General features: G+C 45.3%; 1 protein-coding gene across 1 annotated transcript in view; it reads left to right on the top strand.

Moving 5' to 3' along the window:
* Positions 1–1281: 1281 nt before the first annotated feature.
* LOC142492423 (uncharacterized) overlaps positions 1282–20513 on the top strand; it is a 19878-nt gene continuing 646 nt past the window's right edge. Inside the window, exons 1-6 of the mRNA XM_075595064.1 lie at positions 1282–1930; positions 3431–3502; positions 15116–15199; positions 18042–18179; positions 19937–20014; positions 20380–20513. The exon at positions 20380–20513 is cut by the window's right edge and continues 592 nt beyond it. Coding sequence (XP_075451179.1) covers positions 1282–1930; positions 3431–3502; positions 15116–15199; positions 18042–18179; positions 19937–20014; positions 20380–20513 — 1155 coding nt within the window. The remainder of the gene's footprint in view (positions 1931–3430; positions 3503–15115; positions 15200–18041; positions 18180–19936; positions 20015–20379) is intronic.

The raw sequence follows: 20513 nt of genomic DNA, 5'->3' as shown, positions 1-20513 counted from the left end.
TGCTGCCCGCAGACCAGACCCGTCCCTTCTACTGAGGTGAGGAACGTATATGGGCACGCCCCTGCAGCAAAAGGAGCGTGTCCAGAGTGTGGTATTTAGGCATTGCCAGGCCAGGTGATGTTAGCTAGCAATACTTGCCGGTACCGGTGAAGAAGTACCGTAGTCGTTGCCGTTTTAGCCAAGGTCAGGGATTGGAGAATTCTGAAAGGTCGTTGTCCAAGCAGGGGTCGAGAGCCAGAGATAGACGTACGCCAAGCCAAGTCGTAACCTGAGAGAATAAGAGAGAGAATGCCAGAGTAGTAATCCTAGTGGGAACTATGTTGAGCAATGAATGAGTGGGAGGACAGGCATTATAAAGTGCGGCTGACCAATCAGAAGTGGAGGCAGGCCTGGAGGAGTGCGTAGAGCTATCCTGGATAGGTCCACTTGATTGGCAGGCAGGTGAGGACTCTTATTCTGTCAGGAGGTCCTATTAGTCTGCTGGGGGCGTGGTTTCAGTGCTAGAGCAGTGAATAAATTATTTTCACCCGGCGCGCTGTACACGCGCGCGGCCGGGACACATGGCAGCCGCATGGGAGAGGGAAGAGCCAGCAGGAACAAGAGACCGCCGGGGACGGCGAGGAACCTCCAGGACAGCAGGAGGTAAGTGGCGCCATCGAGGAGCACGCACCACGGCAGCGGGGGTTAAAGAAGGTGAGGAGGGGCCAGGGCACGGGCGCCGGGATCCCAAACTCCTCACAGACGCCAATACTGAGTAGGCTGCGGAGTGGCGCGAAAGCTGTGGCCGCACCCTTTCTATCCTGTCTGAATTCCCTGAGTGTATAAGAACAGGAGATCAGTGAGGACATTGCAATTACATGTGAAATGTCGGACAACGTATCTGAGTGTCAGTCGGTGATTACCGAGCAAGTCAAAGCTGCGGTGAGTGTGGACTGCAAAGTAATCAAAGATGGCGGTTCCCGCCATCCTGGGAAACCGCGTGGGCAGAGTGCAGAGAGAAATTCTGCAGGGACTTGGCCGGGAATTGGCGCAAAAGCTGAAGCCCTGCCCCCATATTCTGTGAAAGGCTCAGAGCCGATTCTGAGTCATGATGTGCCACAGTGGGACCCTCCTCTAATCTCCACCAGAGGGAGGCCTCACTGCACCCACCAATGGAAAGCTGATTTGAGTAAAGGAGGAGCCGGATATTAGCTTCCTATTTTTCAGTTGCGAGGAACTGGCGAGCAAGAGAGACTATTGTGACGTGTGTCTCTCTTACCCAGTGCAACTACTAACTGTGCCATGGCGGAATTTGCGAAACACCCTTACCAACTTCCAGGAGGCTTCCTGGTAGTGAAGACGGGTGATCGAGAGATTCTCCGGTGTCTCTGCATGCAGTGTAGACTACCGGGCGGAGAAGCCAGTACGACGGCGAGATGCCCTCAATGCGGCATACACTACTTGTGGGCCGTGGAGCCATTTGTACCTGGGCACACATCGGTGGGAGGAACTACAGCCATGCTGACGGCCGTAGAACCGCCAAAGATCAAGACGGAGAAGAGAAGATCCCGGAGAATGGGATCGCTCCTGATGGTAGCGCCGAAGAACGAGAGTGTAGAGGCCTGTGATCGTAGCGGGAAACCGGAGCCTCAATGCCTGTCCCCTGCGGAGGTACCCTTACCCTCATCGGCATCATCCTCGTCGGACGACGACCATGGGAGCAGTACATCAGTGGTGATGCGCCTACCGGCGGACCACTGCAGCGGTGCTGTGGAAGAAGAGCGGCTTACCCGTGATTTGGGCCCGCTACAGATCGACATCTCTCGCCAACAAGCGCTGGTGCGACCGGAGCAGCGGAAGAGTCCCACGGCCGTGGCAACTCCCAGTGCAGCAGAGAGACATCCGGAGACAGGACCAGAGGAAGAGGACGCCATTGCAAGCCGGCGGAGTGGTGAGAAACCTCTTACTCCCCACAGGCTCCAATGGAGTGGCCGTAGTGAAGACCCCAACCAAGGCCCAAGCGGGGCCGAGTAGCGTTGCGGGACATCCGGTGCAGGACGTTGAAATAGAAGAGGAAGTTCCGGGGTGGGAAGACTCCACCCAAGATGGCGCCATCTCACGTGAGGAAGATGACGTCACTTCCGGGTTTAGCAGCGGAACCAACCGGGTGCATCCGGCAGCGTCGCTGAGCAGCAACCGTCCAATACAGCAGGATGGAGAGAGATATTGTCAGGCTATGTGAGGCCTTGGAGGACAGCAGGTTGATGACTCTGCTACCCCCAAGGCCATGACGGGTCATGGCATCGCCAAGTTGCTGATTTACCTGCCAAAGCATAAGAACACTTCCCCTTTCCCTTTGCCCAGTGCCAAGGCCAATGCACTGCCCCTATCCCTAACATGTCACCTTTGGGGTCACGTTCGAGCCAAGGGTGGTCTGGGGAGTCACGGGACACATCTGAGGAGCGGCCTGTGTCTGCCATGGACTGGGGGGACTGTAATCCTTCAGACAAGGGATCAGGGAAGGAGGTAGTACCGTATGTGAAACCACCGAAGATGAATCCTACTATCTACACCCACATTGTTAGAGGGAGGCCTAAGCGTTATGGGGCCTCTACACATTCTAGTATCACATCTGGGGTCTCGTCAGGAGGGGACTCAGAAGGGCTTGAGACTGCCCTGGTGGTGAGAAACCAATTGCGGGATCATAGCACTAAGTGGTGGGCTCCGTTATATGAGGGTTATTCAGAGTGGTTGGACCACACTAGATTCATCCTGATGTGAGGAGATGTGATTGATCACTGGTGGGATGTGGGTGTATACTCGGCTGAGGAAAGCCAAGAAGAGCTAGTGAGGAGATGGGATGAGATCCAGAAGGGAATAGTCACCCCTAAAGGGTCATCTATTTTGTATGACGTTATTAACCCTGAAGAACCACTGTCCTGGGTACTGCCAGGTAAAGCGGGAAAACAAGAGACTGGTGAGAGTAAGCAGGGCTGAGAGAGCCATAGTGACTAGGTATAAGCAGTCTAATGGCTTTGAGTATCCATATGTTCCTGAGCCTATAATGCAGGAAATTGAGGACAACCGGGATACATGGTTAAGGGAAGCGGTGGAGGACTACCTTAAATCTAAATTTAGTCACTCTGAGTACCGAACTGAGGCAAGAGTATGTTATCTCATGCGTGTCTGGAGTGTAGGCAGGAACACTTACAAACACAAGTTAGAATACAGACCAGAGAATGGGCCACCCAGATCATATAGTGTCACCATTATTGATCACAATGGGCGAGAAGTTAAGAAACCTGATCCCTGGCACTATTATTGAGTGGATTCTCCTAGGGAGTAGTCCTAGTGATGGGAGGGTAAATGAATATGCTCTGTATTACAGTAATGCACTTGTGTTGTATTTGTATTTTTGTATTAATGTAAATTTCGTATTGTTATGTTGCAGGTTGTCTGTTTGAAGGAAGACCCAGCAAATTTAGAGCCAAGTTTGGACCATTGGATCCACCAGAGGGAGCTTGTAGCCCTGTGTAATTTTGGGGTTACATGCCTTTCTCCTCCTGTGCAATAATCCCTGTTAAAAGGGCAGGTTTGCCAGGAGTAATCATGGGGTTTGCCCTCACCTCCTGTAATGTATATTATTCAGTGAAGGAAGTGACATCAGACTCTGTGTCCACTAACAGTGACACAGGGGTGTTGCCTACTGAAGCTATATAATATGCAGGACTTCCTGAATTTAGGTGTGCCTCACCAGCTGAGTGAGGTGAGTCTATCCAGCAACCTGTCAGGGCTCTGGCAGTGTTTGTGGCCCTCCCTTCAGGGAGTGGTGTGGAAGACTAAACCTCTTACTTCATTAGGGAGTAGGAAAAGAGTTAGAACTGCTTTCGGGGCCCTTGCCTGGGAGTGAAAGGTCAGGAACTTCCTTTGGGTTGGCAACCTGAGGATGAGTGGCTAGATGACAAAGCCACTATGATGGGCGGCTGTCCATGTCTGCTGTTAATAAAGGATGCCAAAGAAAGATATCGCTTCTTTCCTGTGTGTGGAGTCACTAAGGAAGAAGGTGCACATAGAGGTTCTCTGTCAGAGACTCCTCCCTGCTACGCTGGGGATCTGGAAGAGATAGAGGTGCTGTACCATGAGTGAGTATAACTCAACATTACCTCACAAGCAAGTCCTGATGCTATTCCCCTTAATACCATCAAGCGGGAGACTCAGGAGTCCTGTAAGCCAGCAGGTGCACCACACTATAGCCATGTGTAACCAGAGTAGTATTTCCCTAGAGGAGCCAATCTGCGATTGGGGGGGGGGGAACCCATTACATATATATACTGTATATATTTATATATATATATGTATTATAGGCATTCTAGGTACTCTAGATATGAAGCTCTACTTTTACCTGCTTGTGATTAATTAAGTAATAATCCCTTCAGAACAGGGCATTACTGGCCAATAATGCCCTGGCTGGAAGAGTTGAAGGCCCAAGGCGAAGCCGAGGGACTTTAACCCAGCCATGGCATTATTGGCCAGTAATGCCCTGTTCTGAAGGGATTATTACTATTATAGGCTAAAAAAAGTTTGTTTTTTCATAAAAAAGATACATTTTTCTAGTCATTGATTTTTATCAGTGTATTTACCTGTGTAGGAAAAAGAAGGAAAGTAGAAGATGAGAGGGCTGAGGGCCGGGAGAGAGAGAGGTTTAGGGGGGGGAGAGGTGTAGGGGGTGAGAGAGGTGAAGGAGGGGGGAAAGTGAGAAGTGAAGGAGGGGGGAAGATATAGGTGAGGGGGGAAGAGAGGTGAGGGGGGGAAGAGGGAGGTGAGGGGGGAAGAGGGAGGTGAGGGGGGGAAGAGGGAGGTGAGGGGGGAGGTGAGGGGAGAGAGAGATAGGGCGGGAGTGAGGTGGGAGGGGAAGAGAGATGTGGGGGGGAAGAGATAGAGGTGAGGGGGGGAAGAGAGAGGTGAGGGAGGAGTGAGGTGGGGGGGAAGAGAGATAGGTGAGGGGGGGAAGAGAGAGGTGAGGGGAGAAGAGAGAGGTGAGGGAGGGGGAAGAGAGGTGAGGGGGCGGGAGAGAGAGGTGAGGGGAGAAAGAGAGAGGTGAGGGGAGAAAAGAGAGAGGTGAGGGGAGAAATGAGAGGGGTGAGGGGGAGAATTGGGGGGAATGGAGGGGGAGAGGTGGGTGGAGGGGAGATGTGGGAGAGAAGGGGGAGACTGTGATATTAACTACAACTAAATAAAAAGAAATACAAATTACCTTACAGTAGCACTGGCAATAGATGTGGTGAGAAATATTACTTTGTTGCAAGCAACAAAGTTATCAGTTGGGACACAGCAGCTTCTGACAGCACTAGCAGCTGAGAAGGGGAGAGAGAAGGGGAGAGAGGCTGCTTGTGCTGCCGTGTTCAGTGTGCTCAGTGAGGAGGGGCAGAGGTGCTGCAGTTAAGTTTTAAACTTGCCGGGTTTTTTCTCAGCGCGAGCCCCTGCATCTCTGCTTTGAGGTGAGTTGGCAAGTTGTCAAAAATTCCGGGCATTACTGAATGAATAATGCCCGGAATTCTGACCAATCATAGAGCAGGGATTTCAGTAATGCCCGGAATTTTACTGCTTTAGCCTATAATAATCAATACATTTATTGAACGATAAAAATATTTTATTTTACCACATTTGCTCACTGTAGTGTCCTGTTCCTTAATGTTACTTCTATGTCTGAAGCACTTATTCCCATGATCTGTTATTTATATTATTTGTTATTTATATGATATGTATTACTACTGTGAAGCGCTACAGTATGTACATTTATGGCGCTATATAAATAAAGACATACATACAATACAATCTTCTGTAGCAAAAAAATATTTTTTCTTCTTACTACTTCATCACCCTTATGACAAAGATATATTTACATTTCACCTCTATCACTCTAAACTAACCATATTGGAAACCATACTGAGAAACACTGCTGTGTTTTGATTAGTGAGTAACAAGTGGCTGTGAGGTGTTAGTAAGGGAACATTCCCCAGATGGTTTATAAGGCTATTGGCATTTCATTTTGAACAATGTTGTACTGTATTTCGAAAAATCAAGAAGAAATAGCCATGTTAGTCCAGTTGTGATAGTGCAGAGTAAATGAGTACTTCAGTATTAGGTGATACCTTTTATTCCTCAGGTCAGCAATACTGGTTTGCAAAGATTTCCTGAGTTTACCCAAGATGTAAAAAACTAGATAACCATCTAAAACAGGAGATATGGAGAATTCTTTGCAAAGGGGATTATAAATAAACATACAGGGCAATAAATGGATGAAAGGGTTACTGAGAGATGTGGAGAGCATGTAGGACCATATACTGTATCCCTCAGCTGTGTGAAAGGGGTGTGCACCGGGGAAGAAGCGTTTGAAATTAAAATCCCTTTGATATATGAAGTCTTTGAGCGCCTGAGAGGTGTAATCATTTTTACCAAATTGGATTTACTGTACGTGGGGCTTACAGTCTCATCTGCATCCGGGAAGGTGCCAAGTGGAAGACAGTCTTCAATAACACGGGATGGACACTACAAATACCTGGTCTGGCCCTTTGGCTTGAGCAATGGTCCAGCGGTATTTCATAACTTTATTAATAAAATCTTTCATGACCTCCTGGATCTCTTTATCATAGTCTCCCTTGACGATATATACTTATATTCTCCAACTCCGTGGTCGAACACCATGCACAGATCAGGCATGCACAAAGGCTTCAAGACAACCACTTCTATGCTAAGTTAGAGAAGTGTCCATTTCAACAAAAGATAATTGCCATCCTGGGTTATATCATCATTGAAATGAACCCAGTAAAGGTGACAGCACTTATTGAATGGCCTATAGCAATAGGCCTCAAGATCATACAATGCTTTATAAAAACAAAATGATCGTGTGGTTGACTCACTCACGATGCTGACCAAAAAAGGAGCAGTTCCCTCCAAATGGACTCCCAAAGCCCTAGCAGTCTTCGGCACTTATCCTGATTCATCCCAATCCAGCCAGGCCTTTAGTCCTTGATGTCGACACCTCCGACGTGGAAGTGGGAGCTGTTCTCTCTCAACATGAAGACTTGCATGAAAGATTACACCACTGCGCCTTCATTTCTATGAAATGTTACAGTATGCTGCAGAGAGGAATTATGACCTTATCTGGCTGGGAACAACATTTTCTTTAGGTTGCGAAGCTCGCACAAGGCTGTAAGCAACAATCATTTTAAGTTCAGTCCTCTGTATCTAGGACCCTTTCAATATTAGTTTTCTGGGATCCGGAAAACTTTGCAATTGAATATTTGACACTGTTTTTTTACAAAAACATCAGCTTCTAGTCCAAAAAAATAGCAAAATACTTTCTCTTGACTCAAAACACGTACAATAATTTTGCCTGCTGCAGTGACTTGCAAATGAGTTCTCTTTAATGGGAGAACAGATAAATTACTGTCTTTAGCACTTTTTTCTTTGTGCAAAAATGATTTTTTACAGTATAGCAGGGACAGTTTCCACGGCAGGAAACATACAAAACTTCAGTGAAAATTATTGGAATTACAGGTAAGTGAAGGCTAGAGATGTGTGAAATTTTAATACATTCTCGTAACTTTATACTTTTTGTGCGTGTGTGAACTTTTCTCTAAAAGTCAAGGACATCGATGACGTCACATGAGAAGAATGTGGTTACCACATGTTAAATCAACAAACATGTTATGTAATGGCTTCAGGACCTAAATAAAGATCCTACCCTCCTGAGACACCTAACCAGAGTGAGGACATTGAGGAATGGCTTCAGTTTATAAAGAAATATGTTAAAGAAAAATATTTCGTTTTTTTCCCCAAGACATACTCTAAGAGGATTACTATTCAAGCTACATTACTCATCAATGGACAGGAATGGCGACATCGGTTGTCAGCTTTGCACAACTCTAGACCTAACCTAGAGTACTGTGTTCAGTTCTGGAGACCATACTGTATATGCAGAATGATTTGCATAAATTAGAGATTGAGCAAAGAAGGGCTACTAAAGTGGTACAGTATGCAGGCTAGCATCACAAAGCCTACCAGTAAGACTAAAGGACCTCTATATGTACGGCTTAGAGGAGAGAAGGGAGAATGGGGATTTGATATAAACTGTCAATTGAACAAACAGGAGGGAAGCATACAGTACTTAAGAGAAGTGCTAGAACCAGAAAAAGGGGCCATTCTCTGACGATGGAGCATGTCAGGCTCTGTTTCTTGCTTCAGTGCACTAATTCACAAAACTGCACTGCTTTTAAGTTGCAAGATTTCAAATACATTTTATTTCGGTGTTCTGAAAAAAAAATGAAAATTTTATACAATAATATTACATTTCAAAAAGAGATTCCATTGAAGGTTATCAAGTGTACTAACACGAAAAATAAATTACACTGTCTTCCATTGATTGAGACTTGACAAACCTGTATTTTGCCTTCTAGCTTATTATGGTTATTTTATATTTTCATTAAATATATACTTTGATTACATTTAAGAAAAGCAGTGCTAAACAGCGATGTTACAATGTCAAAAAACGAAATATGAACAGGTACAGCATAAGTTGTTAACATTTAGCTGTACAGAATGTTTATATGTACTGTCCCGGCTAAGCTCAGTCTAAATTTTGCCGGGAGCTGGCCGGGATCGTAGCGGGCTAGCCGCGGGTCCGTTCTCCGTTTAAAAATGGAGTTTCCCGCGCGGCGGCCGCTTCAATAGATAAGAGCTAATGGCGCTTACTATTGAAAGCGCCCGTGGCGCGGGAAAACCGTCCGAAACCGGGCCGGAGACAGCCCGCGCACCACCTGCGCTATTTTAAAACTGCGGTGGCGGCCGCATTAGAGTCAGCTCGGCCGCCACTGTACCTGTATACTGTAAATCCATTCATGTACATAGTGCTTAACAGCAGTGATTGACACACCAAAATAATATAATATAATTATAATAATTGTTTGTTCTTGAATAGCTCTGCTAGTTCTTTATGTAGCGCTTAACAGAGACATTTTGCAGACACAGTCCCAGCCCTGTAGAGCTTACAATCTATGTTTTTTTTGTGGTGCCTGAGAGACAGGGAGATAAAGTGACTTGCACAAGGTCATAAGGAGCTGAAACTGGCTATTCCAAACTCAGTGACAGTCCGTGTCTTTACTCACTGATCCACTCCTTCTGAGACAAAATGTGAATAAGTGCTTCAAACATAAAAGTAAACATTAGGAAAATGAGGCCTGTCCGAAAAGAGCTTACAATCTAAGTGGTATGTAGGGAAAACATACAGAGACAGTGTGCGGGTATTATGGCAAGTACGTATGCAAGGGGTTATGGTAAGTACATAAGCAACTAAAATGCTTCGAGTTTTGAGATGAGCTTGAAAAGGTGAGATGGTGCTTTGCAGATTTTGGGGCCTATCACAAAGCAGTGATTAGTGGATTGATGGGTGATAAATACCCTTATCGTGCTATACTGCCTGCTCTGTTATTCACAAAGCAGCGAGAACAGTGCAGTATCGCACTATAATGGCTTTTTAACGCCTATTAACAGCCAGGGGCAAAAAAGTTGTCCAATAGGCCAAAAAAGCTAAAATCACTTTTTTTTGCCAAAGCTGTGATAAGCTTATCGACCGATAAAATCTCTCAATATTTAAAAATGTAACGTTTCGACGTCGAAACGTCGCTTTAACCATTGGCTAATAAATAGTTTAAAAATCTGCAGTACCCTCTGATGCTTTTCTACTTTCAAATGCACTATTACCCATATCTGGATAATATTAAATTTTGCCCATTACTGTCTATATTGAGGTTGGGGGGGGAGGGGGGTTGTATTTATTTGAATGCACTGCAATTTTTTTAATGCACAGGATTCATTCCGCATTGATTTCAGCCTCAGGGACCCCTTAATTCCTGAGGTACAGACCCTGTTATGTGGTGCCGGTATCCCACTGCAGGATTTAAATCCCCCGGTCACGTGACAAGGGAGATTTAAAAGCACAGGGGATGCCGGCACCCCATACCGGGGTCTGTATCTCGCGAAGTAGGGGGCCTCCGAGGCTGAAATCAATGCGGTTATGCTCAGGAGACCCCCTGCTTACGTACACTATTATCAAAATCAAAATTTTAACTGCACGATCGCCTGTAAGAGCCGTGCATGGAGACGCAGCCCTCCATGCAGCTCTTCCTTGGCTGCAATTTTTTTCTATCAGTTGCTGCTCGCTAGAATTTATTGCGCAACATCACTGAGAAAAAAAACTGGTCTGCCGATCGACCTTTAAACAAAAATGGCGTTCATTCTTTGTTAATACCATTTTTGGCCTCATGTTTTAGTGTGCGATAAATCAATGCAAAGTCGGGCGACAATGCACTGATTTTTTCACTGCATTGTGAATAGGCCCCATTGACAGAAGGGGCATTCCAGAGACTAGAGGCAGTAGGTGAGAGGTTTCAGGCATGAGAGAGTTTCAGATTTAAAAAAAAATGGATTGACAGGAGACATCCTTGGGCAGAATGCAAGAAGAAATAGGGATATACTCTGGCAGGTATTATTATTAATATCGTTTATTTGTGAAGTACCAACATATTACACAGCGCATTACAATGGGAAACATAGTTATGTGTATTATGAAAATATAAACAGTTACATACAGGTGAGGTCAAACATGCACAAACAGATACAGACAGGTAATGAGGGCCCTGCCTGTGACAGCTAACAATCTGGAGGGAATGAGGGACAATGTTGAAACATGAAGGTAAGGTGGCTGATTAGTGTAGGATTAGGTAGGCTGAGGTTAGAATACGGCCCAGTCTGAATGCTGAAGCCAAACATTGAGAGAAAAAATGGGAGTCCCAAGCTCCCTAGCGGCGCCACTTCAAAAGAGTCCAGCAAATATATGTGTAAATAATGTCACTTTTGTACTTCTCAGAGACTGTCCCATATGTGGAATTTAACCCCTTGTTTCTCACACATAGATAACACACTGGTAGAGTATCCCCAATAGCCTCGGTCCCGAGGAATAACTTATATGGGGTATACTCATGTAATGAAACAAACTCACTGTTTGAGTGTGTAAGGGCTACTGGACGTCAGCGTGCTCCAACCGGTGTGAATGTAGATTGCAGGTAGAGAAAGAAATTCTGGCGGTGCATCTGCTCCTGAGAGGAAAAACTGCAGACCGGGACTTCTTACTGGTCAAAAAGCTTTATTTGGCACATAGCAGCCAAAGAAACACTCTTATGCGTTTCACGCGTCACTCCGCGCTTTATCCAAAATCTCTTTGATAAAGCGCGGAGTGACGTGCGAAACGCGTAAGAGTGTTTCTTTGGATGCTATGTGCCAAATAAAACTTTTTGACCAGTAAGAAGTCCCGGTCTGCAGTTTTTCCTCTATGGAACAGATGCACCGCCAGAATTTCTTTCTCTACCTGCAATCTGAATGCTGAAGCCATTAAGGTTTGGGGTGGGGGGAGATGTTACTAGGGGGGAGATTGGTCCAGCTACACAGCTGGTCACAATGAGGTTAGAAAGGGAGGTGACTTTGGTTGTTAGAGGTATGGCGAGTAGGCTTCTTTGAAAAGGTGAGTTTTCTGGGAGTTTTTAAACTTCTGAAAGTGGAAGTGAGAGGAGGTAATAAGATAGGAGGAAAGGTGGATGTCGTGGGCAGAAAATAGGGGGTATATAAGTATGTGTTTGTGGATGAGGGCTGTGATGTAAGGGGGCAGTGTCGTTGAGACCTTTGTAAGTCATTACTAATGTTTTAAATTTAATTCTAGAGGCTATGGGAAGACAGTATATAGATATGCCTAGTGGAGCAGTAGAAGTGGAGCGGCGAGTGAGGTAAATGAGTCTTGCTGCAGCATTTTGGATCGATTGGAGTTGAGAGAGACGGACAAGGGGAATACCACCTAAAAGAAGGTTGCAGCAATTTAGACGGGACATGATGAGTGGGTGGATTAGGAATTTAGCTGCACCATGAGTGAGTAAAGGGTGTATCTTGGGGATATTTCTTAGGGGGAGACGGCAGGACTTTGTGAGGGACTGAATGTGTGGAATGAAGGGGTAATCATATTAAAAAATGACCCCTAGATAGTGGGCTTGAAGTGTTGCGGAGATTGTGGTGTTATTGAGATTGTGGTTTACAGTGCGGGGGATTGTTGCTGAGTGGTGGCAGTGGAAGGGGGAAAGAATATTAATTCTGTTTGGGACATGTTTAGCTTCAGGTAGCGGTGAGACAGTCAGGAGGAGATTGCAGAGAGACAGTTGGAAATATGGGGACAGGAGAGAGCGAGGAGAGGTCAAGGGAGGAGAGATAGATTTGGGTGTCATCAGCATAAAGATGATAATGAAAGCCAAAAGATTGTTTTAGTTCACCAAGAGAAGAGGGCCAAGGACATAGACTTGTGCGACTCCAACAGAAAGTGCGAGTGAAGAGGATGAGACACCATAGAAGGAAACACTGAATAAGCAGTTGAACAGGTAAGAGGTGAACAAGGATCCGCAGAGATAGATATTATATCGGGAGCATTGGAGGCAATGTCTGGTACCTCGATGATGGATGCATCCTCACCGAACGTCTGCCTGGATGCTGGGATCACCGTCGGTGACATCTTGTGGGGAAAGTTGGTCACGGGATGCAGGTTGGAGAGCATCTAGCAAGTCTCTCTCGGCTGGGCAAAGCTGGGTAATGACCCCTCCAGGGTAAACGAGAAGGACTTGGGACCTCTCACTCCACCGGCATGGAAACAAGTAAGTCCTCCTTGGATTCTTGAGGCCCCGCTTGGCTGGCATCGCCATTCTCTAGTAAATGGTGAGCACCCAGGGACTCCACTCCTGAGTCCGGGCCGGGGTTATAGTATTCCCCGCAAAAGACAATGCTGGAAGCGTCGCGGCCAGAGTGGAAGAGATTGGACAGTATTGTCAGGTAGCCCCACTCTGCATCCGCAGAAGAAGACTCCGCCACTCGCTGGAGCTTACGGATCAGCTGGACCTGACTACGTACCTCCGCCAAGGATAAGGCCGATATAGGCCGGTCACAGGTCGGCAGCCACGGTTTCAAATAGACCACATCGCACCGTAGGCAACGGGTGTCGTCTCCTATCTCGCCTCCCGAGCAATCACAAATCAGGCACACATAGTGCAGGAATTTCTCCTCTCTGTCCAGCAACATTAGAATGCCTCCAGGCAGTGCATATCGCTGGAACGGAAGCGTATCCATGGTAGTAGAACCAGAAATAGTTCAATGGTAAACCTTACTACACTGAGCAACATGTAGATCTGGGTTTGGGTGGCTTTGCATTCGGTCACACCCCATTGTGAGCAATTGGCTTTTCGACTCTTCCCTCTGGTGAAATCAGGTGACCCTGTTAGAATAGAGGGCGCGGCAATAGACTTTGGCACCAATGCCAGATATTTTGCAATGGTGAACTTGCATCTTACAACTCACCATGCGGTTCCTCTTGTTGTTCGGCTGGAACCGCAATCAGACTCCAGGATCCTCCACAGGGACCCTGAACTCTCCACTTTTAGTGTCTGCGACAAGCTCCATCTTGGGGGGGGGGCTGTTTTTCAAGTGCAAACACCATCTGGCATGCTCCACAGGCACGTTCTTCCTCCCCAACTGCAAGTGGATAGTCCCAATGTGGTGTGGCTATCTTTCATGCCAGGTCCCTGTACAAGCACACTATCCCACTCGCAGATCTAGCTCATAGTAGTTTAGCACACACTGCAGTCCCATCATGGGGGGGTGCTATCTTTCAAGTCACATCCCCCTTGGGCATGTGCTGCAACATGCCCACAGCTGATACTGTGGTGTTCAGGCACCTCTCAACCCTGGAACATAGCATAGTCAAGTCACCCAAAAGATAGTCCAACACGGGGTGCTATCTTTCAAGACCATCCCCTATAGGCATACCATCTGCGGCACCTGGCACGATACGGTGTGGTTCAGACACCTCTCCACCTTCGAAAGTGGAAGGGACCTGGCCCTGATACGTGTGGTTCAGACACCTCTCAGATCTGCATAACCTCCCGGACAAGTTAAAAGGATGGTCTTGATACAGTGCGGTTCAGGCACCACTCATGCGGCAGCGGGTGGGGTTGTTTCATGAGCAGGTACCATCCGAGGGTACTGGGAATGTTTTGGCCTGGATACGGAGAGTGCCCGTATTCTCTTCTCCTTCAGCATGTTGCCCAGCCATACTTTGCCGCACCTGTTGCTCATCTCAGCAGCGCCTCTAAATGTAGCACCTGTTCCCCCTTGCCACAGAAGATCTGGCCACTACATGGGTGTTTCCCTGGGTACTGTAGCTCACCTGCTGGTTCAGAAGGTCTGAGTTGCTCCGCGGTTGGAGTTTTGGAGCAGCAACATGGCAGGCTTTCTTATAGTTCTTACTGTGCAGCGCCTCCACCCCATGAGGATCCTGCTGGATGCAGGGTGGTCCCACAATATGTTCCAATAATCATACACAATAGTTAGTTCAACGGCAGGTTTATTGTACAACAGCATGATCGTCCACCAGCCCTGGAGCAAACCCCTGGGGCTTGAGGCCTTAAGAGCCCTTCTCAATCTCCTTAACACTCTGAAAGGGAAAAGGGTATCACACTGTCCCATAATCATTAACACTCAATTTGGTGGAGTGTCAGCTTTTATACCTGGGGAGAAGGGCTTGTAATCCTGTCCCATAACAGAGCAGGTCCAGGTACTGAAAGGCATCACACCATATACATGTGACACAGTCAGTACCCTCCCCAGGTATGACACTCTTACTGCCAGTTTAGGCCTGCCCCTAGATAAGGCAATTCTTATAGTACCCATTCCAGGCTGCAACTGCAGTCTAGGCCCTGCACAGGAGATTAACCCCAACACTGCCTGTTCCTATCAGGACTTATAGTGTTGAAGCTAGTAGAAGACTATAGCCATGGGATCTAGGCTATAATTATATTTTATGTAAATAAATATGACAATAGCTATTGCCTTGTTGGTCAGTATGTTCTTATCTTGGTCATTGAAATTTCATGTTGTTTGTTATTCATGCTTCATGATAGTGTATTATTTTCTTAAAACTCAGTGCCCTTTGCAAAAATTATTTTAAGTGTCAATAGATTCAACTTATGATTTTATTATGCGGGTTTTCCAGTAACACTAAAACATAAGATAAAGAAACCAACTCTAGCATGTGCAAGATCACTTGTACCTGGAAACAGACAAAGGGCCTCATGCAGTAAGCGTCGATTAAGTGAAATCGGCAAGCTTACCGATTAGTCATGTTAATGGCGATTTTTCCTCTCCGTATGCAGTAAGTGCCGAATACATTCAAAATCAACCCGAAAACAAATCCGCCCACTCTCACGATGATTAGCCGATCACACACAGGTGTATCGGCGTGCGTGGCGGGGTGCTGATAGGTTGCCCAATCACAAATCTTGCTGAATCAGGCGAAACAAGCATGTATTGGATTGCGCGCCATATTTAAAGGCAACGTGTACTGCTAATCATTCTCTGTGTTGTTGGGAGTGAGAGAGAGAGAGACGCACAGAGCTGGCTGATTGAACATTTGCATATTGACGGAGAGACTTGTTGTGTATTGGGTGAGCTTTGTCCATTGTTGTTTTGTTTACATCTTTGTCTTGTTTTATATGTGGAAGTGTTTCGTGTGATTGGCTGTACATTTATTGTCTGTTTTTTGTGAGTGCTGGAAGTATGCCCGCAAAGCGTGGGAAGAGTGATGCTGGTGGGAGTGGGAGTGCTACTCGTGCGAGTACGCGTCGGAGTGAACGTACTGTTCAGGGGAGTGATGTTGCTGGTGCACTGAGTGGTGTTGCTGGGAGTGGGAGTGCTGTTGCTGGGAGTGTGAGTGTTGTTGCTGGGAGTGGGAGTGCTGTTGCTGTGAGTGGGAGTGCTGTTGCTGTGAGTGGGAGTGTTGTTGCTGGGAGTGGGAGTGCTGTTGCTGGGAGTGGGAGTGCTGGTGCTAGGAGTGGGAGTGCTGGTGCTAGGAGTGGGAGTGCTGGTGCTGTGAGTGCTGCTGGTGGCGCAGTTGCTGATGGGGTGGATGGTGGTGGCGTGCTTGCTGGTGGGCAGCTTTTGGAGTCTCTTCCATTGGAAGAAGGAGAGTCCAGTCAGCACCAGCCAAGCTCTGACCCTAAACCTGCTCGGAAGAAACGTGTGGAGAAGCCACGTAATCCTCGCTTCAATGACCAGGAAAATACAGCTCTTGTCACTGGCATTCTGGAGCACTATGACAGTATATATGGACATTTACTAGGTAAGTGTACCTTTACATTTATTATTCAAATACATGTAATCCTAGGTCATCTGAGTTTTGTTCATATGCAAATATGGGTTCAGAATATCTTTCTATGTTAATTAGTCTGGAAACACAGCTTTTTATCATGCCTTACAAGGACAACTAAACACAGGCGGTCAATTTGCCATAACTGCATACAATATGAATGCAACCTTGCTTACATGTATAGGTTTAGTAGTGAATGCTCATGTGCTTCACATATTACACCTAAAACAGCATGTTTGCTATCTCTTGGAACAGCTAGCAGTGTAGGAAACTGGTGCTTCTATTATTATTAATTTACCTCATATATTTTATATGTTTTTCAAGGGCGGACAAGTTCAGCAAGCAGAAAAGAAATGTGGGACACAATAGTCATTGGTGTCAATGCGTGTGGGAATCATGTGAGGGACAAGCGGAATTGTCACAAGAGATTTGATGATATTAGGTCCAAATTGAAAAAGAAAATACAACACCAACGCGTGCATGCTACTGGCACTGGAGGTGGGCCGACACCACAACGTCTCATATTAAGTCCATTGGAGGAGCTACAGAAAAACACTAGGGTTAGGGAGTGATCACAAAACCATACTAATTGAGGCAAATAATGAGTAAATAAATGGTAATCCAAAAAAGTGGGTGCAAACTGTGAACTGTAAAGTGAATCAGAAAAGGGGGGGGGCAGGAGAACACAAAATGGATGTGTCTCCCAAAAGAATCCACTATAATGCACTCCTACTTAGTTTAAAATTTAACTTTTAATATATTAACATAAAACATATATTACCTAAAGTGTTGTGTATTGTGCGTTAAAAATAAATTAAATTGACAATAACTAGCGTCTGTGTCAGTGAATGTGTGTTGGAGTGATCTCAACCGACAATTGGTAGTAGTAGCTACAGGACACAGAACGCTGCTTAGTCAGGGTATAAACCCCTCTGGAGCACCTATGAGATCAGGTACACGAGTATTAGTAAATAAATAAATAGACATGCACACTCAGTGACTGTGATGTATCATAAGGCTACCGCAGTCCTGCTTAGACTTGTAAACCACAGAGCACTTGAAGATGTTAATTAAACATGTGTTGCCATCCAATATATATAAAAGTGCTACTGATAGTATAGTGATGGAGGGTGAATGATTCACAGCATAGTGAAGCAAATGTTCACAGCATATTGATCATTGAATCATTCTACAACACACTCCAAATGGTTAAATCATATAAGAGCAGGCGTGCTTGCACACTGAGTGTAGTGAAGTACCCAATTCAGGTCTACATAGATAAATCCAGGAGACTACTGAACACTACATAAAAGCAGCTCCAAGTAGGATACTGACAACATAGCGCGTCCAGCGCCATACTATCAGTAGCACTTTTATATATATTGGATGGCAACACATGTTTAATTAACATCTTCAAGTGCTCTGTGGTTTACAAGTCTAAGCAGGACTGCGGTAGCCTTATGATACATCACAGTCACTGAGTGTGCATGTCTATTTATTTATTTACTAATACTCGTGTACCTGATCTCATAGGTGCTCCAGAGGGGTTTATACCCTGACTAAGCAGCGTTCTGTGTCCTGTAGCTACTACTACCAATTGTCGGTTGAGATCACTCCAACACACATTCACTGACACAGACGCTAGTTATTGTCAATTTAATTTATTTTTAACGCACAATACACAACACTTTAGGTAATATATGTTTTATGTTAATATATTAAAAGTTAAATTTTAAACTAAGTAGGAGTGCATTATAGTGGATTCTTTTGGGAGACACATCCATTTTGTGTTCTCCTGCCCCCCCCCTTTTCTCATTGGAGGAGCTGCTTCGGGCAAAATTACTTCCCGTCGTCGTGGAAGGTTTACCTGGTGACCGTGATATAGGAATTTATCCCTCACAATTTCCACCAGGTGAGAAATATTAATGTACTAGGCGTGTCGTTGCTTACAGTTATTTTGCACATTTACACTGCTTTTTATACTGTCTTCACAATATAAGCATACCTGCATCTATATATGTATATGTCTGATTCTGTATATATATATATCTCAAAATAGACATATATGTTGTAGTCCTACTAAAAGCAGTAACTAATATAGCACGTGCCATTGTGTGCTCATTTACATGTGAATTCCCAAAATGCATTGCTGCAGTGGAAGCAATTGATGGTGGGCGAAGATGGGGAACAACAGGGTAGTACACATGTGTAACACATGTTAATGAGAAATTATTACTAGCTACAGGTACAGAACAGAAATATGTATAATATTATTGTGTATTTTATTTATTTTACTCCGACAAACATGACATTACTGCCTATTTTAAGCATGCATCAAATATATTGCATGCAACGGCCTACAAACATCACTTGCACTAACACATCTATAGTTGTTTATGAAAAGGTCCATTTTTGCTTTAAGTCATATACAGACAGCATAATGAGGCACACGTATCATATGTTATGTCATTGTTTTCATAACTGAAAAACTGCACACGACTATTTAGCTCATCTACCATTGTGTTAAAGCAGCTGCAATTAATATCTCATCACAGCATACACTTCAACAGAGGGGGTGGGGTTCAGCACACACACTAATTACAGCCTCATTTTAGGGTAAACTTAGTTCACACCATTTTCACCTGTTTCAAGTAATTGAAAGGTGTGGCTGATTAAGCTTTTTGGGGAAGTGAATACCGTTCTTACAACCTGACTAGCACAACTGAAGTTAATCACACTCATTTGAAAGCTTCACTTTAGCTACTAAATGCCCCAACAACTCATTACTTATCAAAGCGTACATCACACATTAGTTCACTCATATCTATAGTTGAACTACTATCAACAACACATTATCACACACTGCATGTGTTGTCTTGTTTAGTCACAGCCACATTCATGTGTGCCACATCTTATATTAATGTACTGCTGCGGCACAGTTTATTCGAGCATTTGCCCGTTCTGTGCCGCAGCAGTAGCCTGGCGCGCGCCCGAGTGTGACGGGCGCGCGCCGAAGCAGCGGAAGAGCGCCCTCCGATCGGGGCGCTCTCCCTACCGCTGCCGGGTCCGCCGGGTCCCCCGGAACCCCCTGCCGCTGTCCCGCGATCGCGGGACACCAGGGCTCCCTCGGGGAGCCCCTGGACACGCGTGCAGGGGGCGCACGCTCCCGATGACGCGTGACCGCGCGTCTATGACGCGCGGCACGCCGAGGGGCGGCCACTAGCAAGCCGGGAAATCTCCCGGCTTGCGGTACCGGCCACACTCGAATAAAGTGTGTCGGTAGTGTACCACACATATCCTCTACCAAAAACAACACTTTTTGCAATATGACCACCTTCATGATAACCATTGTGAATGGTCATCTCATGATAGTTATGTACATTATGATACTGATATCACTACACAACATATGATTTTTATGTACAAATTTTATCTATTTATCCTCACGCATTACTGCAGGAACATAGTATGTTTTATGTTAGGGAACTCAAAAGTTCTAAGTACACAGGCATGTACATTGTTATTACAACTATTTATGTTCACTTTCACACACACATTTTGGGTTAAGGAAATGATGCTGTTAGGTACTCATAAATACAGAACATACAATAACTGTTTGTTCAATATTTACACATGTAAATGTAAAACTTATGTTATTGTTATATATAGTTGCCCCTGAAGGACATGTGTCACCTGAGACTGAACAAGTGTCTTCACCTGGGTCAGCCAGCTCAACACACCTAGAAGGTGAGTGTATCAGTTGGTGGCCATATAATATGTGCTCTTCTATATGTTATGTTGTCATGTTCATTATTTGTTTTGCACATCTTCTTTAAATAGGATTACTTAGTGTCAGTGAAAATGAAGTGTAAGGCAACTTGTATTGTGTTAGTGATGTTAACTATCATGTAGGAGTTGTGAGTTTACAGCAAGTTTTCATTCACTCATATTTCATACTGAGTCCAAACATTATTCTTAAGTCAAGGTAGTTTTTAATGTGAGGTTATAAAACGTATGGAAACATGTTAGTTGTTACTTATGACACAGTAGAATTACATAGTAACACAGCAGAGATTAACATGCCATTTAATAATGTGTACATTTATTTGTAGAACATGATGAAGAGGATTATGATGATGATGATGATGATGCCGCCGCCGCCATAGACACACAAATACAAGCAAGTGACCATGAAGAGGTTCCAATTGAAACTGTTTTACCGCCAAATCGTCCAGCAAATACCACA

The sequence above is a fragment of the Ascaphus truei genome, chromosome 4 (genome assembly GCF_040206685.1).
Source record: "Ascaphus truei isolate aAscTru1 chromosome 4, aAscTru1.hap1, whole genome shotgun sequence".
Taxonomy (NCBI): domain Eukaryota; kingdom Metazoa; phylum Chordata; class Amphibia; order Anura; family Ascaphidae; genus Ascaphus; species Ascaphus truei.
Note: the sequence above shows the minus strand (reverse complement) of the source record. Positions and strands in the feature narration are given on the sequence as shown.